At 64.3% G+C, this 20,345-nt stretch overlaps 1 protein-coding gene across 1 annotated transcript in view; it reads left to right on the plus strand.

Moving 5' to 3' along the window:
• Positions 1–322: 322 nt before the first annotated feature.
• Positions 323–20,345, plus strand: part of MUC2 (mucin 2, oligomeric mucus/gel-forming) — a 30,888-nt gene continuing 10,865 nt past the window's right edge. The window contains exons 1-31 of the mRNA XM_043922897.1: positions 323–415; positions 1,189–1,459; positions 2,226–2,340; positions 2,516–2,606; positions 2,696–2,805; positions 2,933–3,143; positions 3,343–3,468; positions 4,060–4,177; positions 4,406–4,544; positions 4,634–4,741; positions 4,826–4,895; positions 5,080–5,217; positions 5,304–5,468; positions 5,865–5,959; positions 6,212–6,338; positions 6,655–6,910; positions 7,005–7,057; positions 7,168–7,268; positions 7,644–7,795; positions 7,976–8,114; positions 8,422–8,532; positions 8,619–8,798; positions 8,932–9,171; positions 9,691–9,847; positions 10,000–10,131; positions 10,629–10,776; positions 11,044–11,087; positions 11,476–11,658; positions 12,017–12,043; positions 12,608–16,314; positions 17,260–17,615. Coding sequence (XP_043778832.1) covers positions 340–415; positions 1,189–1,459; positions 2,226–2,340; positions 2,516–2,606; positions 2,696–2,805; positions 2,933–3,143; positions 3,343–3,468; positions 4,060–4,177; positions 4,406–4,544; positions 4,634–4,741; positions 4,826–4,895; positions 5,080–5,217; positions 5,304–5,468; positions 5,865–5,959; positions 6,212–6,338; positions 6,655–6,910; positions 7,005–7,057; positions 7,168–7,268; positions 7,644–7,795; positions 7,976–8,114; positions 8,422–8,532; positions 8,619–8,798; positions 8,932–9,171; positions 9,691–9,847; positions 10,000–10,131; positions 10,629–10,776; positions 11,044–11,087; positions 11,476–11,658; positions 12,017–12,043; positions 12,608–16,314; positions 17,260–17,615 — 7,946 coding nt within the window. The 5' untranslated portion in view covers positions 323–339. The remainder of the gene's footprint in view (positions 416–1,188; positions 1,460–2,225; positions 2,341–2,515; positions 2,607–2,695; positions 2,806–2,932; positions 3,144–3,342; positions 3,469–4,059; positions 4,178–4,405; positions 4,545–4,633; positions 4,742–4,825; positions 4,896–5,079; positions 5,218–5,303; positions 5,469–5,864; positions 5,960–6,211; positions 6,339–6,654; positions 6,911–7,004; positions 7,058–7,167; positions 7,269–7,643; positions 7,796–7,975; positions 8,115–8,421; positions 8,533–8,618; positions 8,799–8,931; positions 9,172–9,690; positions 9,848–9,999; positions 10,132–10,628; positions 10,777–11,043; positions 11,088–11,475; positions 11,659–12,016; positions 12,044–12,607; positions 16,315–17,259; positions 17,616–20,345) is intronic.

A 20,345-nucleotide genomic window follows, 5' to 3' on the forward strand; every position in this document is an offset into this window, starting at 1 on the left:
GCTGCTGGGACGAGCTTCCGGCAGGACCCCTGGCCCCAGGCTGGTCCAGCAGCAGGAGGGATGGAGGTCCACCTCTGGTGTGTGCTGGAATCGGGTAGACGGTGCCGCATCCCGGGCACAGCCGGCTCTACCAGGGCAATAAAAGATAAACTCCAGATAACCTGAGTCAATATTTCCCCAGCGGGCCCTCGGAGCCCCCACAGCTGTTTTCCTGATGACCCGGGGGGTGCCCCACCCGTCCCGCGCCCTCCCGCCCTCCCTGCCCTCTGGCGGCTCTGCAGGGTATATAAGGCCCGGCCCCTGCCCTGGGCGCTCTGCCCTGCCGTCCTTCTGGCCACCATGGGGCTGCCGCTGGCCCGCCTAGCGGCCCTCTGCCTAGCTCTGACCTGGGCCGGGGGCACGGAGCTCCAGAGAGGTAGGAGGGCTGCGGGCGGCCCAGAGCAGACGGTCCTGCCTGGAGGAGAGGGGGTCTTCCTCGGCCCAGGCTTTGGGGCGGGCGACCTGGCCCGGCACTTGCAGCCCCCAGCCCTGCTGACTCTGGGTGCGGGGGAAGGGAAGGGGGAAGGAAGGGGGCGTCCCTTTGCAGGTGGTGGTCCGGCCAGTGTGTCCAGGGGCCAGTCCCAGGTGGGCGCACTGGGCCGGGCAGCTGCCTGTGGGTCTGAGGGAGGCAGGGGCCACCAGGAGGGGCCAGGCTCCCAGTCCTGGGTGGCAGGGGCCCTTGGAGGGTCGAGACGAAGACGGGCCCCTCTGCAGAGCCGGCTGTTTGCGCCTCTGCTCAGAGGCAGCTTCAGCCAGAGAAGCCCGTGTGAGTGCAGGACGGGGGCCTCTCCACCCAGCAGAGCCACCGGGGGCGGGGGCGCGGGGGTGAACCCGGGGCCCCCCTCTGAGGGGTCTGGCACCGTCCCTCTGCTGAGTGCGGGCTGGCTGGAGCCAGGGGAGGGGGCGCTGGCTGGGGCATCAGTGGACAGAGAGTGGCAACGACCAGGGTAGGGGCCCGGGGCCAGGCCATGGCTGCGGCCCCCGCAGGGTATGAGTGTGAGGCTGTGGCAGCTGCAGACGCCCTCGCGGGGGCCCAGAGACCGCGTGGGTGGGTGAGCAGGGGCCGGCAGAGGGCCCTGCAGCCCGAAGGCTCTGAGCTGCTGCCGGGCAGCAGCCCCGGCCGCTCACGCCTCCCCCCGCGGCCCCCAGAAGGCAGAACCCGGAACCACGGCCACAACGTGTGCAGCACCTGGGGCGACTTCCACTACAAGACCTTCGACGGCGACGTCTTCCGCTTCCCCGGGCTGTGTGACTACAACTTCGCCTCGGACTGCCGCGACGCCTACAAGGAGTTCGCCGTGCACCTGAAACGCAGCCCCGGCAGCAGTGGGGGCCCGTCCCAGGTCGAGTACATCCTGCTGACCGTCAAGGACGACACCATCTACCTGACCCGCCAGCTCGCCGTGCTGAACGGGGCCATGTGAGTGGTCGGGCCCGCCCCCTCCCGCGTCCTGGCGATGGGGCTGCGGCCCCTGCCCCCCAGCCTAACACGCTCCCCCGGCCGCGTCTTTTCTGGCCAACGGCTCAGAAGCAGAGTGCTGGGTCTGAGTCCGGGTCACCGATTCAGTCAGCAAACCCTGATGAGGGCCCAGCAGGACTCCCACTGGTGCGGGGCTGGGGAGGGCGCTCGAGGGATTTATTTCTCCTGGGCGACTCCCCCAGCCCCTCTGCTGAGTGCTCACCCAGCTCCGGCTTGCGGGCTAGGGTTATGCGGGCCCACAGGAGGCTGGTCCTCCCCCACACTGTGCAGCATTGTCTGTGGAACAATGGGGCTCTGAGCACATTCCTGCCCGACGGGTCCCCACCTGCGGGCTTTGCCTCTGCCCTGCTGCTGGGGGTTTAGCTTCCCACAGCCGGGCTCAGCGTGGGGGTGGGCACAGGGCCCCCGCGGAGGGGGTGCGGGGTGGGCACAGGGCCTGCCCTGGGAGGCTGGGTGAGGCTTTCCCGGTTGGCCTGCCCTCCTCCCAGGGCTCCTGGGGGGTCCTACCCAGAACGGAGCCTGAGGAGGGGTGTGGAGAGGGCCCTGGGCAGGTGCATGTGGCCGCATCCAGCCAGGCGGGTGGACAGGGGGCTCAGCCACTGCTCGAGTGTCCCCAGAGGGTGGCCACCCCAGCCACGCCCACAGCCTCAGCCCCTCTGCCAGCGGGAGCTGCGTGGGCCAGAGTGACCCCCGTGCCCACCCCCAGGGTCAGCACTCCACACTACAGCCCGGGGCTGCTCATCCAGAAGACCGACACGTACACCAAGGTCTACTCCCGCGCTGGACTCACGCTCATGTGGAACCGGGAGGACTCGGTCATGGTGCGTCAGGCGTGATGTGGGGGCTGGGGGAGGGCCCGGGAGGCTGGGGCGCCTCGTGGACTTGGGGGGTGCCCTCCGGGCCTCCAGAACTGCCCCCGCGGCTTCCGCCACAGCTGACCAGTCTCTGAGCCAGGTGCGACCCCGCGGCCTGCTCACCTGCCCCCTCCCCCGGCAGCTCGAGCTGGACAGTAAGTTCCGGAACCACACGTGCGGCCTCTGCGGGGACTACAACGGCCTGCAGACCTACTCGGAGTTCCTCTCCGAGGGTGAGCGCCTCCTCGGGGGCCTCCGCGGGCGGGTGCGGGCAGGGCCTCCGGGCGCCCTCCAGCCCTGCTGAAGGCCGTGCCCGTCTCAGGTGTACCCTTCAGCCCCGTCGAGTTTGGGAACATGCAGAAGGTGAACAAGCCCGAGGTGGTGTGCGCCGACCCCGAGGAGACGGTGGTCCCCGAGTCCTGCTCCGAGCACGTGAGTCCCCGGCCGCCGTGGGGGCGGGCCGTGTGGCGTGGGCGGGGAGGGGCCGTGCGGTGGGGCGGGGAGGGCAGGGGGCGTGAGCGGCCCCGCCCATGCCCGCCTCCCGCATCCGCCCCCCCAGCGTGCCCAGTGCGAGCGGCTGCTGACGGCTTCGGCCTTCGCGAGCTGCCAGGGCCTGGTGCCCGTGGAGCTGTACGTGCAGGCGTGCACGCAGGACCGCTGCCAGTGCCCACAGAACGCCTCCTGCGTCTGCAGCACCATCGCCGAGTTCTCCCGCCAGTGCTCCCATGCCGGCGGGCGGCCGGAGAACTGGAGGACCAACGCGTTCTGCCGTAAGCGGCGTGCGGGGACGGCGGCGGGAGGACGCAGGGGGCTCACGGGGGACCACCCCGGGGAGCGTGCTGGCCTTTGCGGGTGCCCGGCAGGGCGGCCTGGTGTGTCCAGGGCTGGGAGCCACGTGCGTTCACTAGACCCTTCACGGTGTCCGCCGCGCCCGCCCCTCGGCTCAGGGGTCTGCCTTTGCCTGTCCAGCCAAGAGCTGCCCTGGGAACATGGTCTACCTGGAGAGTGGCTCGCCCTGCATGGACACCTGCTCACACCTGGAGGTCAGCAACCTTTGTGAAGAGCACCGCATGGACGGCTGCTTCTGCCCAGAAGGTGAGGATGCAGGCGGGGGCGGGGCGGGGGACAAGAGGGAGAAAGAGCGCAAGCGCTGAGACCGTCCCCACACACGCACACACACACACACATGCACACATACACACATGCACCATACACACACACACACACATGCACACGCACACACGTGCACACACATGCACACATACACACGCACACACACACATGCACCATACACACGCACACATGTGCACACACATGCACACACACACACGCACACACACACATGCACCATACACACGCACACACGTGCACACACATGCACACATACACACGCACACACACGCGCACACACACACACGCACACACGTGCACACACATGCACACGCATGCAGTGCACACACATGTGCACACACACACGCACGCAGTGTCAGCTTCCTGCTCCTCACCTCTGGACAGTCCTTCTCCAGCCTGGCCCGTGACCCTGAGCCTGGAGGCAGGTCCCTCAGACACAGTGTGGGTCCACAGCGCCCCCAAAGGGGGGTCTGTGGGTGGGAGGCAGGTGCGCCTGTGGCCCTGGGAACGGCGGGGATTCGGGGCGGCCGAGATGAACGTGTCCTGCTGTCGCAGGCACTGTGTATGATGACATCGCGGGCGGTGGCTGCATCCCCGTGAGCCAGTGTGGCTGCAAGTTGCACGGACACCTGTACACGCCCGGCCAGGAGACCACCAACAACTGCAAGCAGTGGTGGGTGCCGGGGTGGGGGTCCTGGTGGGCTGGGAGTCCAGGCGGGCTGGGGGGTCCTAGCGGGTGGGGGTCCTGGCAGGCGGTGGATCCTGGCGGGTTTGGAGTCCAGGTGGGCTGGGGGGTCCAGGTGGGCTGGGGGTCCCGGTGGGCTGGGGGTCCAGGTGGGCCGGGGGTCCAGGCAGGCTGGGGGTGGCAGTTGAGCCTGACCCTGGGTCCTCTTCCTGACAGTGTCTGCAACGCCGGCCGCTGGGTGTGCCAGGACCTGCAGTGCCCCGGGACCTGCAGCCTGGAGGGCGGTGCCCACATCTCCACCTTCGACGGGAGGAAGTACACCTTCCACGGGGACTGCTACTACGTGCTGACCAAGGTGGGCTGGCGCCCGGGGGTGTGTGGGCGCTGGACCCCTGCCCCACCCTCCGTGTGAGACTACAACGCCCTCTCCCCCACCCCCCACAGACCCAGAATGACTCCTACGCCCTCCTGAGCGAGCTGGCCCCCTGCGGCTCCACGGACAAGCAGACCTGCCTGAAGACGGTGGTGCTGCTGGCCGACAGCAAGAAGAACGTGGGTATCCCTGCCTGCCCCCCTCCCAGCACCCCCGGGGCCCACGGCCCTTCTCAGCCTGTGTCCCCTTGGCCTTGCCTGTAGGTGGTGACCTTCAGGTCAGATGGCAGCGTCCTGCTGAATGAGCTGAAGGTGAATCTGCCCCATGTGACGGGTGAGTCCTGCTTCGGGCGCCCCGACTTGGGGGAGGAGATAGGGGAGGGGGGAGGAGATGGGGGAGGGGGGAGGAGATGGGGGATGGGCAGCCCCCCGCCCCTCACTGTCCCCCCCACCGCCCCCCCACTGCTCCTCACACCCCCCTCACACACCCCCGCCGACACCCCCCTCCCCCCTTGCAGCGAGCTTCTCCATCTTTCAACCGACCTCCTACCACCTCATCGTGACCACCACCTTCGGCCTCAAGCTGCAGATCCAGCTGGTGCCGGTCATGCAACTCTTCCTGACGCTGGACCAGGCCGCCCAGGGCCGCGTGCAGGGTGAGTGGTCCTGCCTGGCTCCCCCATGCGGCTGCCCTCGGGCCTCTGTGGCCCCCGCCCTTCCCAACCTTGTCCCGGCCCCTCAGGCCTCTGCGGGAACTTCAACGGCCTCGAAGGGGACGACTTCAAGACGGCTGGGGGGCTGGTGGAGGCCACGGGCGCCGGCTTTGCCAACACCTGGAAGGTCCAGGCGAGCTGCCAGGACAAGCTGGACTGGCTGGACGACCCCTGCTCCCTCAACATCGAGAGCGGTGAGGCTCGGCCGCTGGGGCCCTGGCCCTGGGGAGACGGGGCTCCCGGGGGGACGTGGTGGGTGGGTGAGGTGCAGCCGGCCGGCCGCCTGCTGCCTTCCTGCTGCCTTGCGGCTGGCTTACAGTGGCCCATGGTGGCAGCCGGCTGAGGGACCCAGCAGAGGGCCTGCCAATCCACGGGTGGTGGCCTCGACCGGACGCCCTCACACCCGCCGGGCCGCCTGCCACGTCCAGGGAGCTGGCGAGAGGCAAGGGGCACCTTGCTCGCCTGCCCTGAAGGGAGGGGCCTGGTCTGGTCCACCGAGGGTGGCGTCTGCTCCAGCCTGGGCGACGGGGAAGCGGGCCCCGGGGACCTGCTAGAGGGGCCGTCCCACTGAGGGGCTGAACCTTCCGCAGCCAACTACGCCGAGCACTGGTGCTCCCTGCTGAAGAAGACCGAGACCCCGTTCGAGAGGTGTCACTCCGCCGTGGACCCAGCCGAGTATTACAAGGTGGGTGGGCACGCAGCGGCCGCCCCCGGCTCAGCCCCACCCCTCCTGTGGGAAACTGCTGAGTGGGTGTGCACAAGCACACGTAAACGCGGCGCGTGTGAGCACACATGCGATGAAGGGTGGCTGTGTGCACGAGTGTCGGGGCTGCGTGTCCGAGCGCTTGTGCACGGGTGGAAGGGCTGCATGTCTGAGGGCTCGCATGGGCGTGATGTTCCCCAGCCGGCTCCCCCTCACGGCCCGTTTGCCCCCCAGAGGTGCAAGTATGACACGTGCAACTGCCAGAACACGGAGGACTGCATGTGCGCCGCCCTGTCCTCGTACGCCCGCGCCTGCGCCGCCAAGGGCCTCATGCTGTGGGGCTGGCGGAAGCACGTCTGCAGTGAGTCCTGGGCTCCGGCCGGCCTTCTGGTCCCTGCCGTCCCGCCCTGGCTGTCGGGGGGGGGGTGTGTGGGGTGACATCGCAGGGGCCAGTGGGGAACCAGCCTGGGCCTCTCTGCTTCCCCGGAGGAGCTTGGAATCCCTCAGCCCGGAAGGCGGGGTGTGAGGCCCCTGTGTGGCCGGGCCAGGCCCGGGGTGACCGCTCTGCTGGCCCCTCGGCTGGGCAGGCGTCCCGGCCGGACACAGGGCTCGGGGCTGGCCTTTGGGGAAGGGAGCTGGGGGCTGCCCCGCCTCACACGGGCCCCTCCCCTCTGCAGACAAGGACCTGGACTCCTGCCCCAAGTCACAGGTCTTCCTGTACAACCTGACCACCTGTCAGCAGACCTGCCGCTCGCTGTCTGAGCCTGACACCCACTGCCTGCAGGGCTTCGCGCCCGTGGACGGCTGTGGCTGCCCTGACCACATGTTCCTGGATGAGAAGGGCCGCTGTGTGCCCCTGGCCAAGTGTTCCTGCTACTACCGCGGCCTCTACCTGGAGGCGGGGGAGGTGGTCCTGAGGCAGGAGGAGCGATGGTGGGTGTCCTGGGGCAGGGGAGGGAGCGCCCCGTCTGCTCGGCGGACCCACCCCCTACCTGCCTGCCCGGCTCACCCCACCTCTCCCTCTCAGCATCTGCCGGAACGGGAGGCTGAGCTGCATACAGGTCAAGCTGATCGGCCAGGGTAAGTGGCCGCCGCCTCGTGCGTGGCCTCCCGCCCCCCATACTGCTCCCTTGCCTGCCTGAGCCCCCACCCAGCTTCAGTTGAGCTCAGCGGCCCCTTTGGTCCCACAGCCTGCGAGGCCCCAAAGATCCACGTTGACTGCAACAACGTGACGGCGCTGGCCATCCGGAACCCTAGGCCTGTCAGCTGCCAGACGCTGGCTGCCGGCTACGTGCGTTCTGGGGGTGCTGCTGAGGTGGGGGGCACAGGGGGCTCCCGTGAGGCCCCGAGGCTCCGGATCCTGGGCCCTCGGACGGTCAGGCTTCGCTGCCCCCTCATCCCTTGAGGGAGTGGCTGCCTGTGGGCCCCTGCCCGGCCCTCTGGGGGGACAGGGACCGTGTAGGTGCCCCAGGCCGGCCGTTCTCACTTGTCTTCCAGCCCCGCGGGGAGCCTGAGGGTGGGGCTCTGGAGGCTGGACCAGGGTGCGGGGTTGAGGATCGGAGGGTGGGGTGGGGGACACGAGCAGTGTCTGCAGCGTCAGAAGAGGGGCTTGCCAACCTGGGCCTGGCATCTGGTCCTTGAACCCCACTCTCCAACTGCCCCCCAGTACCAGACAGAGTGCATCAGTGGCTGCGTGTGCCCCGAGGGGCTGATTGACGATGGCCGGGGTGGCTGTGTGGTGGAGGAGGCGTGCCCGTGTGTGCACAACAACGACCTGTACTCACCTGGGGACAAGATCACGGTGGACTGCAACACCTGGTGAGGGCCTGGGCCTCGCTCTGACCCCTGAGCGCCCCGTTGGGAGCCTGCTCGGGGGTATGGGCCTCCTCTGTGTGTGAGCTGCTGGGGCCTTTCTGCAGGCTGCCAGGCTGCTCTCTGAGCAGGGCTGGGGAACCCGGGCCGCTGCAGTCCCTCCAGCCCCCATCTCCCTCTCCCCAGCACCTGCCAGAAAGGGCGCTGGGCGTGCACCCAATTGGTGTGCCATGGCACCTGTACCATCTACGGGAGCGGCCACTACATCACCTTCGATGGGAAGTACTATGACTTCGATGGACACTGCTCCTACGTGGCCGTGCAGGTGAGGCTGAGGGCATGGCCAGGGCCTGCCTCTGCTCTGTGGCCCCTGTGCTGCTGGCCCTGGGTTGTCCCAGCCCAGTGAGGAGGCTCCGAGCGGACGGGGTCTGGGGTCAAGAGGGGAGCCCTTCCTCGGCCCTCCCATTCCATGACCTTCCCGTGGGTGTCGGGGGTGTGGGGTGCGCAGGGGCGTGTGTGTGGGGGTGGTTAAGCCACCTCTCAGCAGAGGAGGGGCTGAGGTGGGCCCCAGCTGGGGTGGGCCCTCACCCCGTGGCTGGGTTGGCCTGGCTCACGTGCCCTTGGGCCCCCAGGACTATTGCGGCCAGAACACCTCCCTGGGTTCCTTCAGCATCTTCACTGAGAATGTGCCCTGTGGTACCACGGGGGTCACCTGCTCCAAGGCCATCAAGATCTTCATTGGGGTGAGTGCTGCCCGCCCCCCGGGGGGTGCATGGTCCTTGGGGACCCTCGGACCAGGCCAGTGATGGGCCCTCTCCCCTGGGCACAGAGGACGGTGCTGAAGCTGGAGGACAAACACTGCATGGTGATCCAGCGTGATGTGGGCGACCACGTGGCCTACATCACGCGGGATGTGGGCCAGTACCTGGTGGTGGAGGCCAGCATCGGGGTCATCGTCATCTGGGACAGGAAGACCACAATCTTCATCAAGCTGACCCCCTCCTACCAGGTGTGCAGCCGCCCTGCCTGCCCGGGCAGCCCGTGCCTGTGAGCCCACCTGGGCCGCCCAGGCAGGCCCGGGCCAGCCCCGTCCCTCCCGCGAGGCCCCCTGGCAAAGCCCCTTGTCCGGCTTGTCTCTGCAGGGCACGGTGTGTGGCCTGTGTGGGAACTTCGACCAGCGGTCCAACAACGACTTCACCACGCGGGACAGCATGGTGGTGGACAGCGAGCTGGACTTCGGGAACAGCTGGAAGGAGGCCTCCACCTGTCCGGACGTGACGACCACCCCGGAGCCTTGCGCCGTGAACCTGCACCGCCGCTCCTGGTCGGAGAAGCAGTGCAGCATCATCAAAAGCCGCGTTTTCCAGCTCTGCCACAGCAAGGTGGGCGGGGCGTGGGTGTGGGCGGAGCCACGAGTGTAGGCGGAGCCACAGCGAGGTGGGCGGGGCGTGGGTGTGGGCAGAGCCACAGCAAGGTGGGCGGAGCCACGGGTGTAGGCGGAGCCACAGCGAGGTGGGAGGGGCGTGGGCGTGTCGGCCTGTGGGCGGGGCCACGGGCCAGGCGCTGTCCCTGCAGGGTCGCCCCTCCGCTCCGTCCTGTGTGTCCTTTGGACACATGACCAGAGGCCCAGTATTTCCTCTGAGAGACGTGGCTGGACCCCCAGGCTCTCCCGTACCTTCCAGGAAGGGAGACAGGGCACAACCCACCCAGACAGCCCTCTGCTGCCGGCAGTGGTCGGGAGCAGTGGTCGGTGGGGGCGGGTGTGGTGAGCACCGTCGCGGGACGCCCCCCGGCAGCGCCCTGGGGTCCCCGCCTCGGGGTCCTGAGCTTCTCGGGCCACAGGGGAGGGTCCGGCCCCGGGAGGGCAGTGTGGACCCCGGCACATGGAGGCCCCTCCCCAGGTGGACCCCATGCCCTTCTACGAGGCCTGCGTCCAAGACTCGTGCTCCTGCGACACTGGCGGGGACTGTGAGTGCTTCTGCTCCGCCGTGGCCTCCTACGCCCAGCAGTGCACCAAGGAGGGCGCCTGCGTGTACTGGAGGACACCCGACCTGTGCCGTGAGTGCCTGCCTGACCTGGTCCCCGGGCACCAGCGGGGAGGGGTGTGAGCTGCTGGGCGGTGGGTGGGGCTGCTGCCCCGGGGAAGCGGGTGTCCATGGTCCCCTCCTCGCCTCCGCCCTCCCCAAGTCTGACTGCACCCTTACCCCCAGCCATATTCTGCGACTACTACAACCCCCCGAACGAGTGTGAGTGGCACTACGAGCCTTGCGGGAACCGCAGCTTCGAGACCTGTCGGACCGTCAACGGCATCCACTCCAACATCTCCATGTCCTACCTGGAGGGTGAGGGGCCCCGTGGGGTGTCGCCCTGAGTGCCAGGGGGACCAGGCTCGCCCTGCTGCAGTTTGTTACTCAGACAGTCCGCTGGGAGTCTGAGCTGAGACCCCACTCTCGAGGGGAGAGACAGAAAGGGGGCAGGTTAGCACACCATGAACTCAGGGGGCCTCTGAGGTCAGGAGCGAAGATGCCGTGGGAAAAGGGCAGGTCAGGATGAGGTGGGGGCTGAGGAGGCTCCTGAGCTGAGAAAAGCTGAGAACTAGAGAGACCATGTGGGGAGGGCGCAGGGGCCATGCCCCCCAGGAGGCTGGGCGGGGCCCGGCTGTCCCTTTGGCCAGGTGGCAGCGCCACAGCAGTAGGAGGGGGTTGGTCCAGGCCCCCCTTCTCAGAGGGCGTCCTGGAGAAGAGGACCTCCCGGGGCGGGGAGGGTGGGCAGGGTGAGGTGGACGGGGTGGATGTGGGTCCTCCATGCCGGTCCAAGCCCAGCACCCTGTGCTCACCAGGCTGCTACCCCCGGTGCCCAAAGCACAGCCCCATCTACGACGAGGAGCTGAAGGCGTGTGTCACCAGGGACCAATGCGGCTGCTACATCAACAACACTCGCTACACACCAGGAACGTCCGTCCCCACAGGGCACATCTGCCACTCTTGGTACCTAAGCTCACGTCTCAGGGGCCCGGGGAGATTGGCACGCACACACACATGCATGCGCATTCACGCACCCGGGGAGGGGAGAGGTGGCCCGTGTTGCCTCTGCACCCTTGCCTCGTCCCTGCTCTGCCCACACTGGGAACCCAGGCGGGCTCCCGAGCCGGCCTTTGGGGCAGTGTTTCCCTGAGGCTGCGGGCCTGTCGTGGGCTGTGGGGGGTGGGTGAGAGGGCACAGGCTCAGGCCTGCAGCCTCGCACTTGCTTTTCAGCATGTGTACCGACTCCTCGACAGTTGTCTGCTGGGTTGATGAAGGTAAGCTGCCCACCCCTGGACGCTCCTTCTGGACCCACCTGGGTTCTGGGTGGGTGCAACCTCCTGCGCTTCCCTGCCCCTTCCTCCCTACTCTTTATCTGCATGGCTGCCCTGGGCCCCTCCCGGCTCGGAGGTGCCTCTAGTTTGCAGCAGCCCTAGGGCTCACCCGACGCGTCTGTGTTTCTCCTGATGGGGAGTGAAGCCCCTTCTGTGACACAGTTTCTGCGTTCTGACGGGCTCCGCTGAGGGTCCTGGGCGCGGGGTCCCAGCGGGCGCTGGCTGGCCATTTGTTGGGGGCGGGGGACCTATCTCCTCTCATGCGGACGGGCCGAGGCGGCCTTGGGAGCCTCTGTCTTGTTCCTAATGTGTTGATATCGGCCTCCCGCAGGGAGGATTGTCAACATCACCCAGGACGGCTCCTTCTGCTACTGGGAATTCTGTGGCCCCAACGGGACGGTGCAGCAACACTTCAACGTCTGTGTGTCCACCTCAGCACCCCCAACCCCCATTCCGACAACCCCCGCCACCACCACCTCCACCACCACCAGCATCACTCCGACCCCCAGCACAGGTAAGGCCTGCCTTCCCCTGAGCCCGGCAGGGACGGCCCTTCTAGGCAGGCAGGAAGTGATGATCTGCCGCTCAGCTCGGGGCGTGTCCCCCGCCCCCTCCCACATTCGACCGCAGCCCCAAGCCCAGGGCAGAGTGACGGCAGCCCGGACATGGGAACATTTCTCCAGACCTGCAGGAGTCACCCCTAAGGGCTAGAGGAGGCCGCCAGGCGCCCCGGGTCCCTCAGCTGCAATCGTAGCTAGTGCAGAGCTGCCAGGTGTATAACAGCCATCGGGAAAAGAAACATGAAAATTAAAAGATTTAACAAACCTCAGTCCTGTACAATGACGTTCTCTTTCCCCCACGTTTTACCGCAGCGCCACCTTCCTCATCACCCACCACCGGTAAGTCATGTTAGCGGCTGGTCCCATGACTCGGGGCGGGGAGCAGCAGAAAGCGTGCCTCCCTCGAGACCCCGATGCGGGCTGGGCTGGGAGGCCGGACCATCGGCTCAGGGACTGGAGGTGGTCTATTTTGGTGACCTGATTCCTGATTTGCTGCGCCCAGGGACTCATGCAGGGGACTTAACTAGTTCTGGGTGAAAACACTGGTCAAGAGTCCGGCCTGAGCCCCACCAGCGGGCTTCTGGGCTGAGCTGGGTGGCCCTTTCCTCATTCATTTGTTTGGCCTGTGGATTTGAAGGTAGCTGAGGAAGGGGCACTCGGCTGGTGCCCTCAGGCCTGGGTCTGTCACTGGCGGGGTGTGGGATCTTGGGTTTTTAGCTGCAGAAAGAGGGGAGAAGTAGAGGGTGGAAGATTAGGCTCAGCCTGAAGTCTCTGAGCCTACTCCGGGCCCTTTGGTGATGATGTGGACAGCTGGTTACGGGGGTCTCTGGGTTCTCTGAGCCCGTTGATCTCCCAAAAGGCGCGCCCCCACCTGACTGACCAATGCCGGTCTTGCTCGCCTAGTTCACTGCTGCTCCTGGTCCGACTGGATCAACAATGACCATCCCAGTGCTGACAGTGATGGCGGGGACCGAGAGACGTTTGATGGTGTCTGCAGGGCCCCCCAGGACATCGAGTGCAGGGCGGCCGTGGAGCCCCTGCTCAGCTGGGAGACCCTGGGCCAGAAGGCTCGGTGCGACGTCTCTGTCGGGTTCATTTGCAAGAATGAAGACCAGTTTGGAAACGGACCTTTTGGGGTCTGCTATGACTACGAGATACGAGTCTTTTGCTGCCAGGAGAAGGATGAGTGTCCTACCTCGACCCCAACCACCACCCTGCCAATCACCACCCCAACCACCACCCCAACCACCACTCCACTGACCACCACCCCACTGACCACCACCCCGACCACCACCCCGAGCACCACCCCGCCGACCACAACCCCAACCACCACCCCGACCACCACCCCACCGACCACCACTGCAACCACCACTGAAACCACTCCACCAACTCCCACCACCACCCCGCTGACCACCACCCCGACCACCACCCTGACCACCACCCCGAGCACCACTCCAACCACCACCCCACCGACCACCACCCCGACCACCACCCCGAGCACCACTCCAACCACCACCCCACCGACCACCACCCCGAGCACCACCCCGCTGACCACAACCCCAACCACCACTGAAACCACCACTCCACTGACCACCACTGCAACCACTACTGAAACCACTCCACCAACTCCCACCACCACCCCGCTGACCACAACCCCAACCACCACTGAAACCACTCCACCAACTCCCACCACCACCCCGCTGACCACCACCCCGACCACCACCCCACTGACCACTCCACCAACCCCCATCCCACCGAGCACCACACTGGCCACCACTCCACAGACCACCACCCCACTGACCACCACCCCAACCACCCCACCAACCACCACCCCGCCGACCACCACCCCGCTGACCACCACCCCAACCACCCCACCAACCACCACCCCGCCGACCACCACCCCGCTGACCACCACCCCAACCACCCCACCAACCACCACCCCGCCAACCACCACCCCGCCGACCACCACCCCGCTGACCACCACCCCAACCACCCCACCAACCACCACCCCGCCGACCACCACCCCACCGACCACCACCCCGACCACCACCCCGCTGACCACCACCCCAACCACCCCACCAACCACCACCCCGCCGACCACCACCCCGCTGACCACCACCCCAACCACCCCACCAACCACCACCCCGCCGACCACCACCCCGCTGACCACCACCCCAACCACCCCACCAACCACCACCCCGCCGACCACCACCCCGCTGACCACCACCCCAACCACCCCACCAACCACCACCCCGCCGACCACCACCCCACTGACCACCACCCCAACCACCCCACCAACCACCACCCCGCCGACCACCACCCCGCTGACCACCACCCCAACCACCCCACCAACCACCACCCCGCCGACCACCACCCCGCTGACCACCACCCCAACCACCCCACCAACCACCACCCCGCCGACCACCACCCCGCTGACCACCACCCCAACCACCCCACCAACCACCACCCCGCTGACCACCGAACCAACCACTACTCCGCTGACCACCACCCCACTGACCACCACCACCACCTCCACCCCACCAGCCACCACCTCGCCAACCACTGTCCCAACTGGAACCACTACAATCACCACAGTGACACCACCCTCTTCGTGTTTGCCAGACTGCAGATGGACTGGCTGGCTGGATTCTGGAAAACCGAACGATACCAAAGCAGATGGAGACGTTGAATCCCTTGAGAACATCTGTGAGAGGGGCTGGGTAGCCAACATCTCCTGCAGAGCCGCTGACTATCCTGAGGTTCCCCTCCAAGAGCTTGAACAAACTGTGGTGTGTGACACCTCTGTTGGGCTTGTGTGCAAAAACCAGGACCAGAAGCCAGTGGGAGGCACTCCCACGTCTGCCTGCCTCAACTATGAGATCGACGTCTACTGCTGTTTTGTTCCATCTTTCTGTTTCACCACACGTTCGACCACCACTACGGAGACCCCAGGCTCATCATCTACCACCCCTTCATCAGAGACTCCAGGTCCTACCACTACAGAGACCCCAGCTACAACACCCTCCACAGCTTCAACTGGGACTCCGATGCCACCCTCTAGCACCACCTCAAGAGAGACAGCAACCACTGCACCAACAACCACAGTGACCCCAAGCCCGCCATCTACCACTACTACAACAGAGACTCCAACCCCAACACCCACCACCACAGAGACCACCACCCCCCCCACTACCACAACCACAGTGACCCCAACCCCAACACCCAGCACCTCAGAGACCACCACCCCCACCACTACCACAGAGACCACCACCCGCCCCACTACCACAGAGACCACCACCCCCACCACTACTACAGAGACCACCACCCCCACCACTACCACAACCACAGTGACCCCAACCCCAACACCCACCACCACAGAGACCACCACCCCCACCACTACGACAGAGACCACCACCCCCACCACTACGACAGAGACCACCACCCCCACCACTACCACAGAGACCACCACCCCCACCACTACCACAGAGACCACCACCCCCATCACTGCCACAGAGACCACCACCCCCACCACTACCACAACCACAGAGACCACCACTCCCACCACCGCAACAACCACAGTGACCTCAACCCCAACACCCACTACGACAGAGACAACCACCCCCACCACCACCGCAACCACAGGGACCCCAACCCCAACACCCACCACCACAGTGACCCCGAGCCCACCATCTCCTACCACAACAACCACCACCGTCTTTCCAAGCACCCCCACCACATTGTCATCCACAGTGACAACCCCCAGTGTAACTGCCACGCCTCCACGGGAAACCACTACCACCCCAGCCACAACCACGTCTACCACAGAAGGGACCACCACAGTGACACCAACCTCTTCGTGTTTGCCAGACTGCAGATGGACTGGCTGGCTGGATTCTGGAAAACCAGATTATACCAAAGCAGGTGGAGACGTTGAATCCCTTGAGAACATCTGTGTGAGGGGCTGGGTAGCCAACATCTCCTGCAGAGCAGCCATGTTTCCCAACACTCCCCTCCAAGAGCTTGAACAAACTGTGGTGTGTGACATCTCTGTTGGGCTTGTGTGCAAAAACCAGGATCAGAAGTCAGGGGGAGCTACCCCCATGCCTTACTGCCTCAACTACGAGATTAACGTCTACTGCTGTATTCCTAATATTAATCCTCACTGTGTATCCACACCTTCGACCACCACTATGGAGACCCTAGGCTCATCATCTACCACCCCTTCATCAGAGACTCCAGGTCCTACCACTACAGAGACCCCAGCTACAACACCCTCCACGGCTTCAACTGGGACTCCGATGCCAACCTCTAGCACCACCTCAAGAGAGACGAGAACCACCACACCAACAACCACGGTGACCCCAAGCCTGCCATCTACCACTACTACAACAGAGACTCCAACCCCAACACCCACCACCACAGAGACCACCACCCCCACCACTACCACAGAGACCACCACCCCCACCACTACCACAACCACAGTGACCCCAACCCCAACACCCAGCACCTCAGAGACCACCACCCCCACCACTACCACAGAGACCACCACCCGCCCCACTACCACAACCACAGAGATGCCAAGGCCTCCATCTACCACCACCACCACAGAGATCCCAACTCCAACACCCACCACCACAGTGACCCCGAGCCCAGCATCTACCACCACCACAACCACCACCATCTTTCCAAGCACCCCCACCACATTGTCATCCACAGTGACAACCCCCAGTATAACAGCCACGCCTACACGCGAAACCACTACCACCCCAGCCACAACCACGTCTACCACAGAAGGGACCACCACAGTGACACCAACCTCTCCGTGTTTGCCAGACTGCAGATGGACTGGCTGGCTGGATTCTGGTAAACCGAATGATACTAAAGCAGATGGAGATGTTGAATCCCTTGAGAACATCTGTGCGAGGGGCTGGGTAGCCAACATCTCCTGCAGAGCGGCTGACTATCCTAAGGTTCCCCTCCAAGAGCTTGAACAAACTGTGGTGTGTGACACCTCTGTTGGGCTTGTGTGCAAAAACCAGGACCAGAAGTCAGGGGGAGCCGCCTCCACGCCTGCCTGCCTCAACTATGAGATTGACGTCTACTGCTGTTTTGTTCCACCTTTCTGTGTCACCACACCTTCGACCAGCACCGTGGAGACCAAAACCACGACGCCCACTGTGACAGTGACCCCAAGCCAGCCATCTACCACTACCTCAACAGAGACTCCAACCACAATTCCCACTATCACTTCAACTGGGATTCCAACTCCGGCCTCCACCACTACCACAACAGAGACCCCACCTCCAACACCCACCACCTCAGGGACCACAACTCCCACCACCACCACCACCACAGAGACCCCAAGGCCTCCATCTACCACCACCACCACAGAGACCCCAACTCCAACACCCACCACCACAGAGACCCCACCTCCAACACCCACCACCTCAGGGACCACGACTCCCAGCACTACCACAACCACGGGGACCCCAACCGCAACACCTACTACCACAGTGACACCAGGTCCGCCACCTACCACCACCACAACCACAGAGACCCCAACTCCAACACCCACCACCTCAGAGACCACAACTCCCACCACTACCACAACCACGGGGACTCCAACCCCAACACCTACTACCACAGTGACACCAGGTCCGGCATCTACCACCACCACCACCACAGAGACCTCAACTCCAACACCCACCACCTCAGAGACCACAACCCCCACCACAACCACAACCACGGGGACCCCAACCCCAACACCTACTACCACAGTGACACCAGGTCCGGCATCTACCACCACCACAACCACAGAGACCCCAACTCCAACACCCACCACCTCAGAGACCACAACTCCCACCACTGCCACAACCACAGAGACCCCAAGGCCTCCATCTACCACCACCACCACAAAGATCCCAAGTCCATCATCCACTGTCACAGAGACTTCAGCCCCTACCACCAGCACGAGTACAGTGACCCCAAGCCCACCATCTACACCCACCACAACCACCACCATCTTTCCAAGCACCCCCACCACATTGTCATCCACAGTGACAACCCCCAGTGTAACTGCCACGCCTACACGGGAAACCACTACCACCCCAGCCACAACCACGTCTACCACAGAAGGGACCACCACAGTGACACCAACCTCTCTGTGTTTGCCAGACTGCAGATGGACTGGCTGGCTGGATTCAGGCAAACCGAATGATACTAAAGCAGATGGAGATGTTGAATCCCTTGAGAACATCTGTGCGAGGGGCTGGGTAGCCAACATCTCCTGCAGAGCGGCTGACTATCCTAAGGTTCCCCTCCAAGAGCTTGAACAAACTGTGGTGTGTGACACCTCTGTTGGGCTTGTGTGCAAAAACCAGGACCAGAAGTCAGGGGGAGCCGCCTCCACGCCTGCCTGCCTCAACTATGAGATTGACGTCTACTGCTGTTTTGTTCCACCTTTCTGTGTCACCACACCTTCGACCAGCACCGTGGAGACCAAAACCACGACGCCCACTGTGACAGTGACCCCAAGCCAGCCATCTACCACTACCTCAACAGAGACTCCAGCCACAATTCCCACTATCACTTCAACTGGGATTCCAACTCCGGCCTTCACCACTACCACAACAGAGATCCCACCTCCAACACCCACCACCTCAGGGACCACGACTCCCAGCATTACCACAACCACAGAGACCCCAAGGCCTCCATCTACCACCACCACCACAGAGACCCCAACTCCAACACCCACCACCATAGAGACCACAACCCCCACCACTACCACAACCACGGGGACCCCAACCCCAACACCTACTACCACAGTGACACCAGGTCCGCCACCTACCACCACCACAACCACAGAGACCCCAACACCAACACCCACCACCTCAGAGACCACAACTCCCACCACTACCACAACCACAGAGACCCCAAGGCCTCCATCTACCACTACCACAACAGAGACCCCACCTCCAACACCCACCACCTCAGAGACCACAACCCCCACCACTACCACAACCACGGGGACTCCAACCCCAACACCTACTACCACAGTGACACCAGGTCGGGCATCTACCACCACCACCACCACAGAGACCCCAACTCCAACACCCACCACCTCAGAGACCACAACTCCCACCACTGCCACAACCACAGAGACCCCAAGGCCTCCATCTACCACCACCACCACAGAGATCCCAAGTCCATCATCCACTGTCACAGAGACTTCAGCCCCTACCACCAGCACGAGTACAGTGACCCCAAGCCCACCATCTACACCCACCACAACCACCACCATCTTTCCAAGCACCCCCACCACATTGTCATCCACAGTGACAACCCCCAGTGTAACTGCCACGCCTACACGGGAAACCACTACCACCCCAGCCACAACCACGTCTACCACAGAAGGGACCACCATAGTGACACCAACCTCTCCGTGTTTGCCAGACTGCAGATGGACTGGCTGGCTGGATTCAGGCAAACCGAATGATACTAAAGCAGATGGAGATGTTGAATCCCTTGAGAATATCTGTGCGAGGGGCTGGGTAGCCAACATCTCCTGCAGAGCGGCTGACTATCCTAAGGTTCCCCTCCAAGAGCTTGAACAAACTGTGGTGTGTGACACCTCTGTTGGGCTTGTGTGCAAAAACCAGGACCAGAAGTCAGGGGGAGCCGCCTCCACGCCTGCCTGCCTCAACTATGAGATTGACGTCTACTGCTGTTTTGTTCCACCTTTCTGTGTCACCACACCTTCGACCAGCACCGTGGAGACCAAAACCACGACGCCCACTGTGACAGTGACCCCAAGCCAGCCATCTACCACTACCTCAACAGAGACTCCAGCCACAATTCCCACTATCACTTCAACTGGGATTCCAACTCCGGCCTCCACCACTACCACAACAGAGACCCCACCTCCAACACCCACCACCTCAGGGACCACAACTCCCACCACTGCCACAACCACAGAGACTCCAAGGCCTCCATCTACAATCACTACCACAGAGACCCCAACTCCAACACCCACCACCACAGAGACCACAACCCCCACCACAACCACAACCACGGGGACCCCAACCCCAACACCTACTACCACAGTGATACCAGGTCCGGTATCTACTACCACCACCACCACAGAGACCCCAACTCCAACACCCACCACCTCAGAGACCACAACGCCCACCACAACCACAACCACGGGGACCCCAACCCCAACACCTACTACCACAGTGACACCAGGTCCGGCATCTACCACCACCACCACCACAGAGACCCCAACTCCAACACCCACCACCTCAGAGACCACAACTCCCACCACTGCCACAACCACAGAGACCCCAAGGCCTCCATCTACCACCACCACCACAGAGATCCCAAGTCCATCATCCACTGTCACAGAGACTTCAGCCCCTACCACCAGCACGAGTACAGTGACCCCAAGCCCACCATCTACACCCACCACAACCACCACCATCTTTCCAAGCACCCCCACCACATTGTCATCCACAGTGACAACCCCCAGTGTAACTGCCACGCCTACACGGGAAACCACTACCACCCCAGCCACAACCACGTCTACCACAGAAGGGACCACCACAGTGACACCAACCTCTCCGTGTTTGCCAGACTGCAGATG

This window comes from Cervus elaphus, chromosome 2 (genome assembly GCF_910594005.1).
Source record: "Cervus elaphus chromosome 2, mCerEla1.1, whole genome shotgun sequence".
NCBI classification, from domain to species: domain Eukaryota; kingdom Metazoa; phylum Chordata; class Mammalia; order Artiodactyla; family Cervidae; genus Cervus; species Cervus elaphus.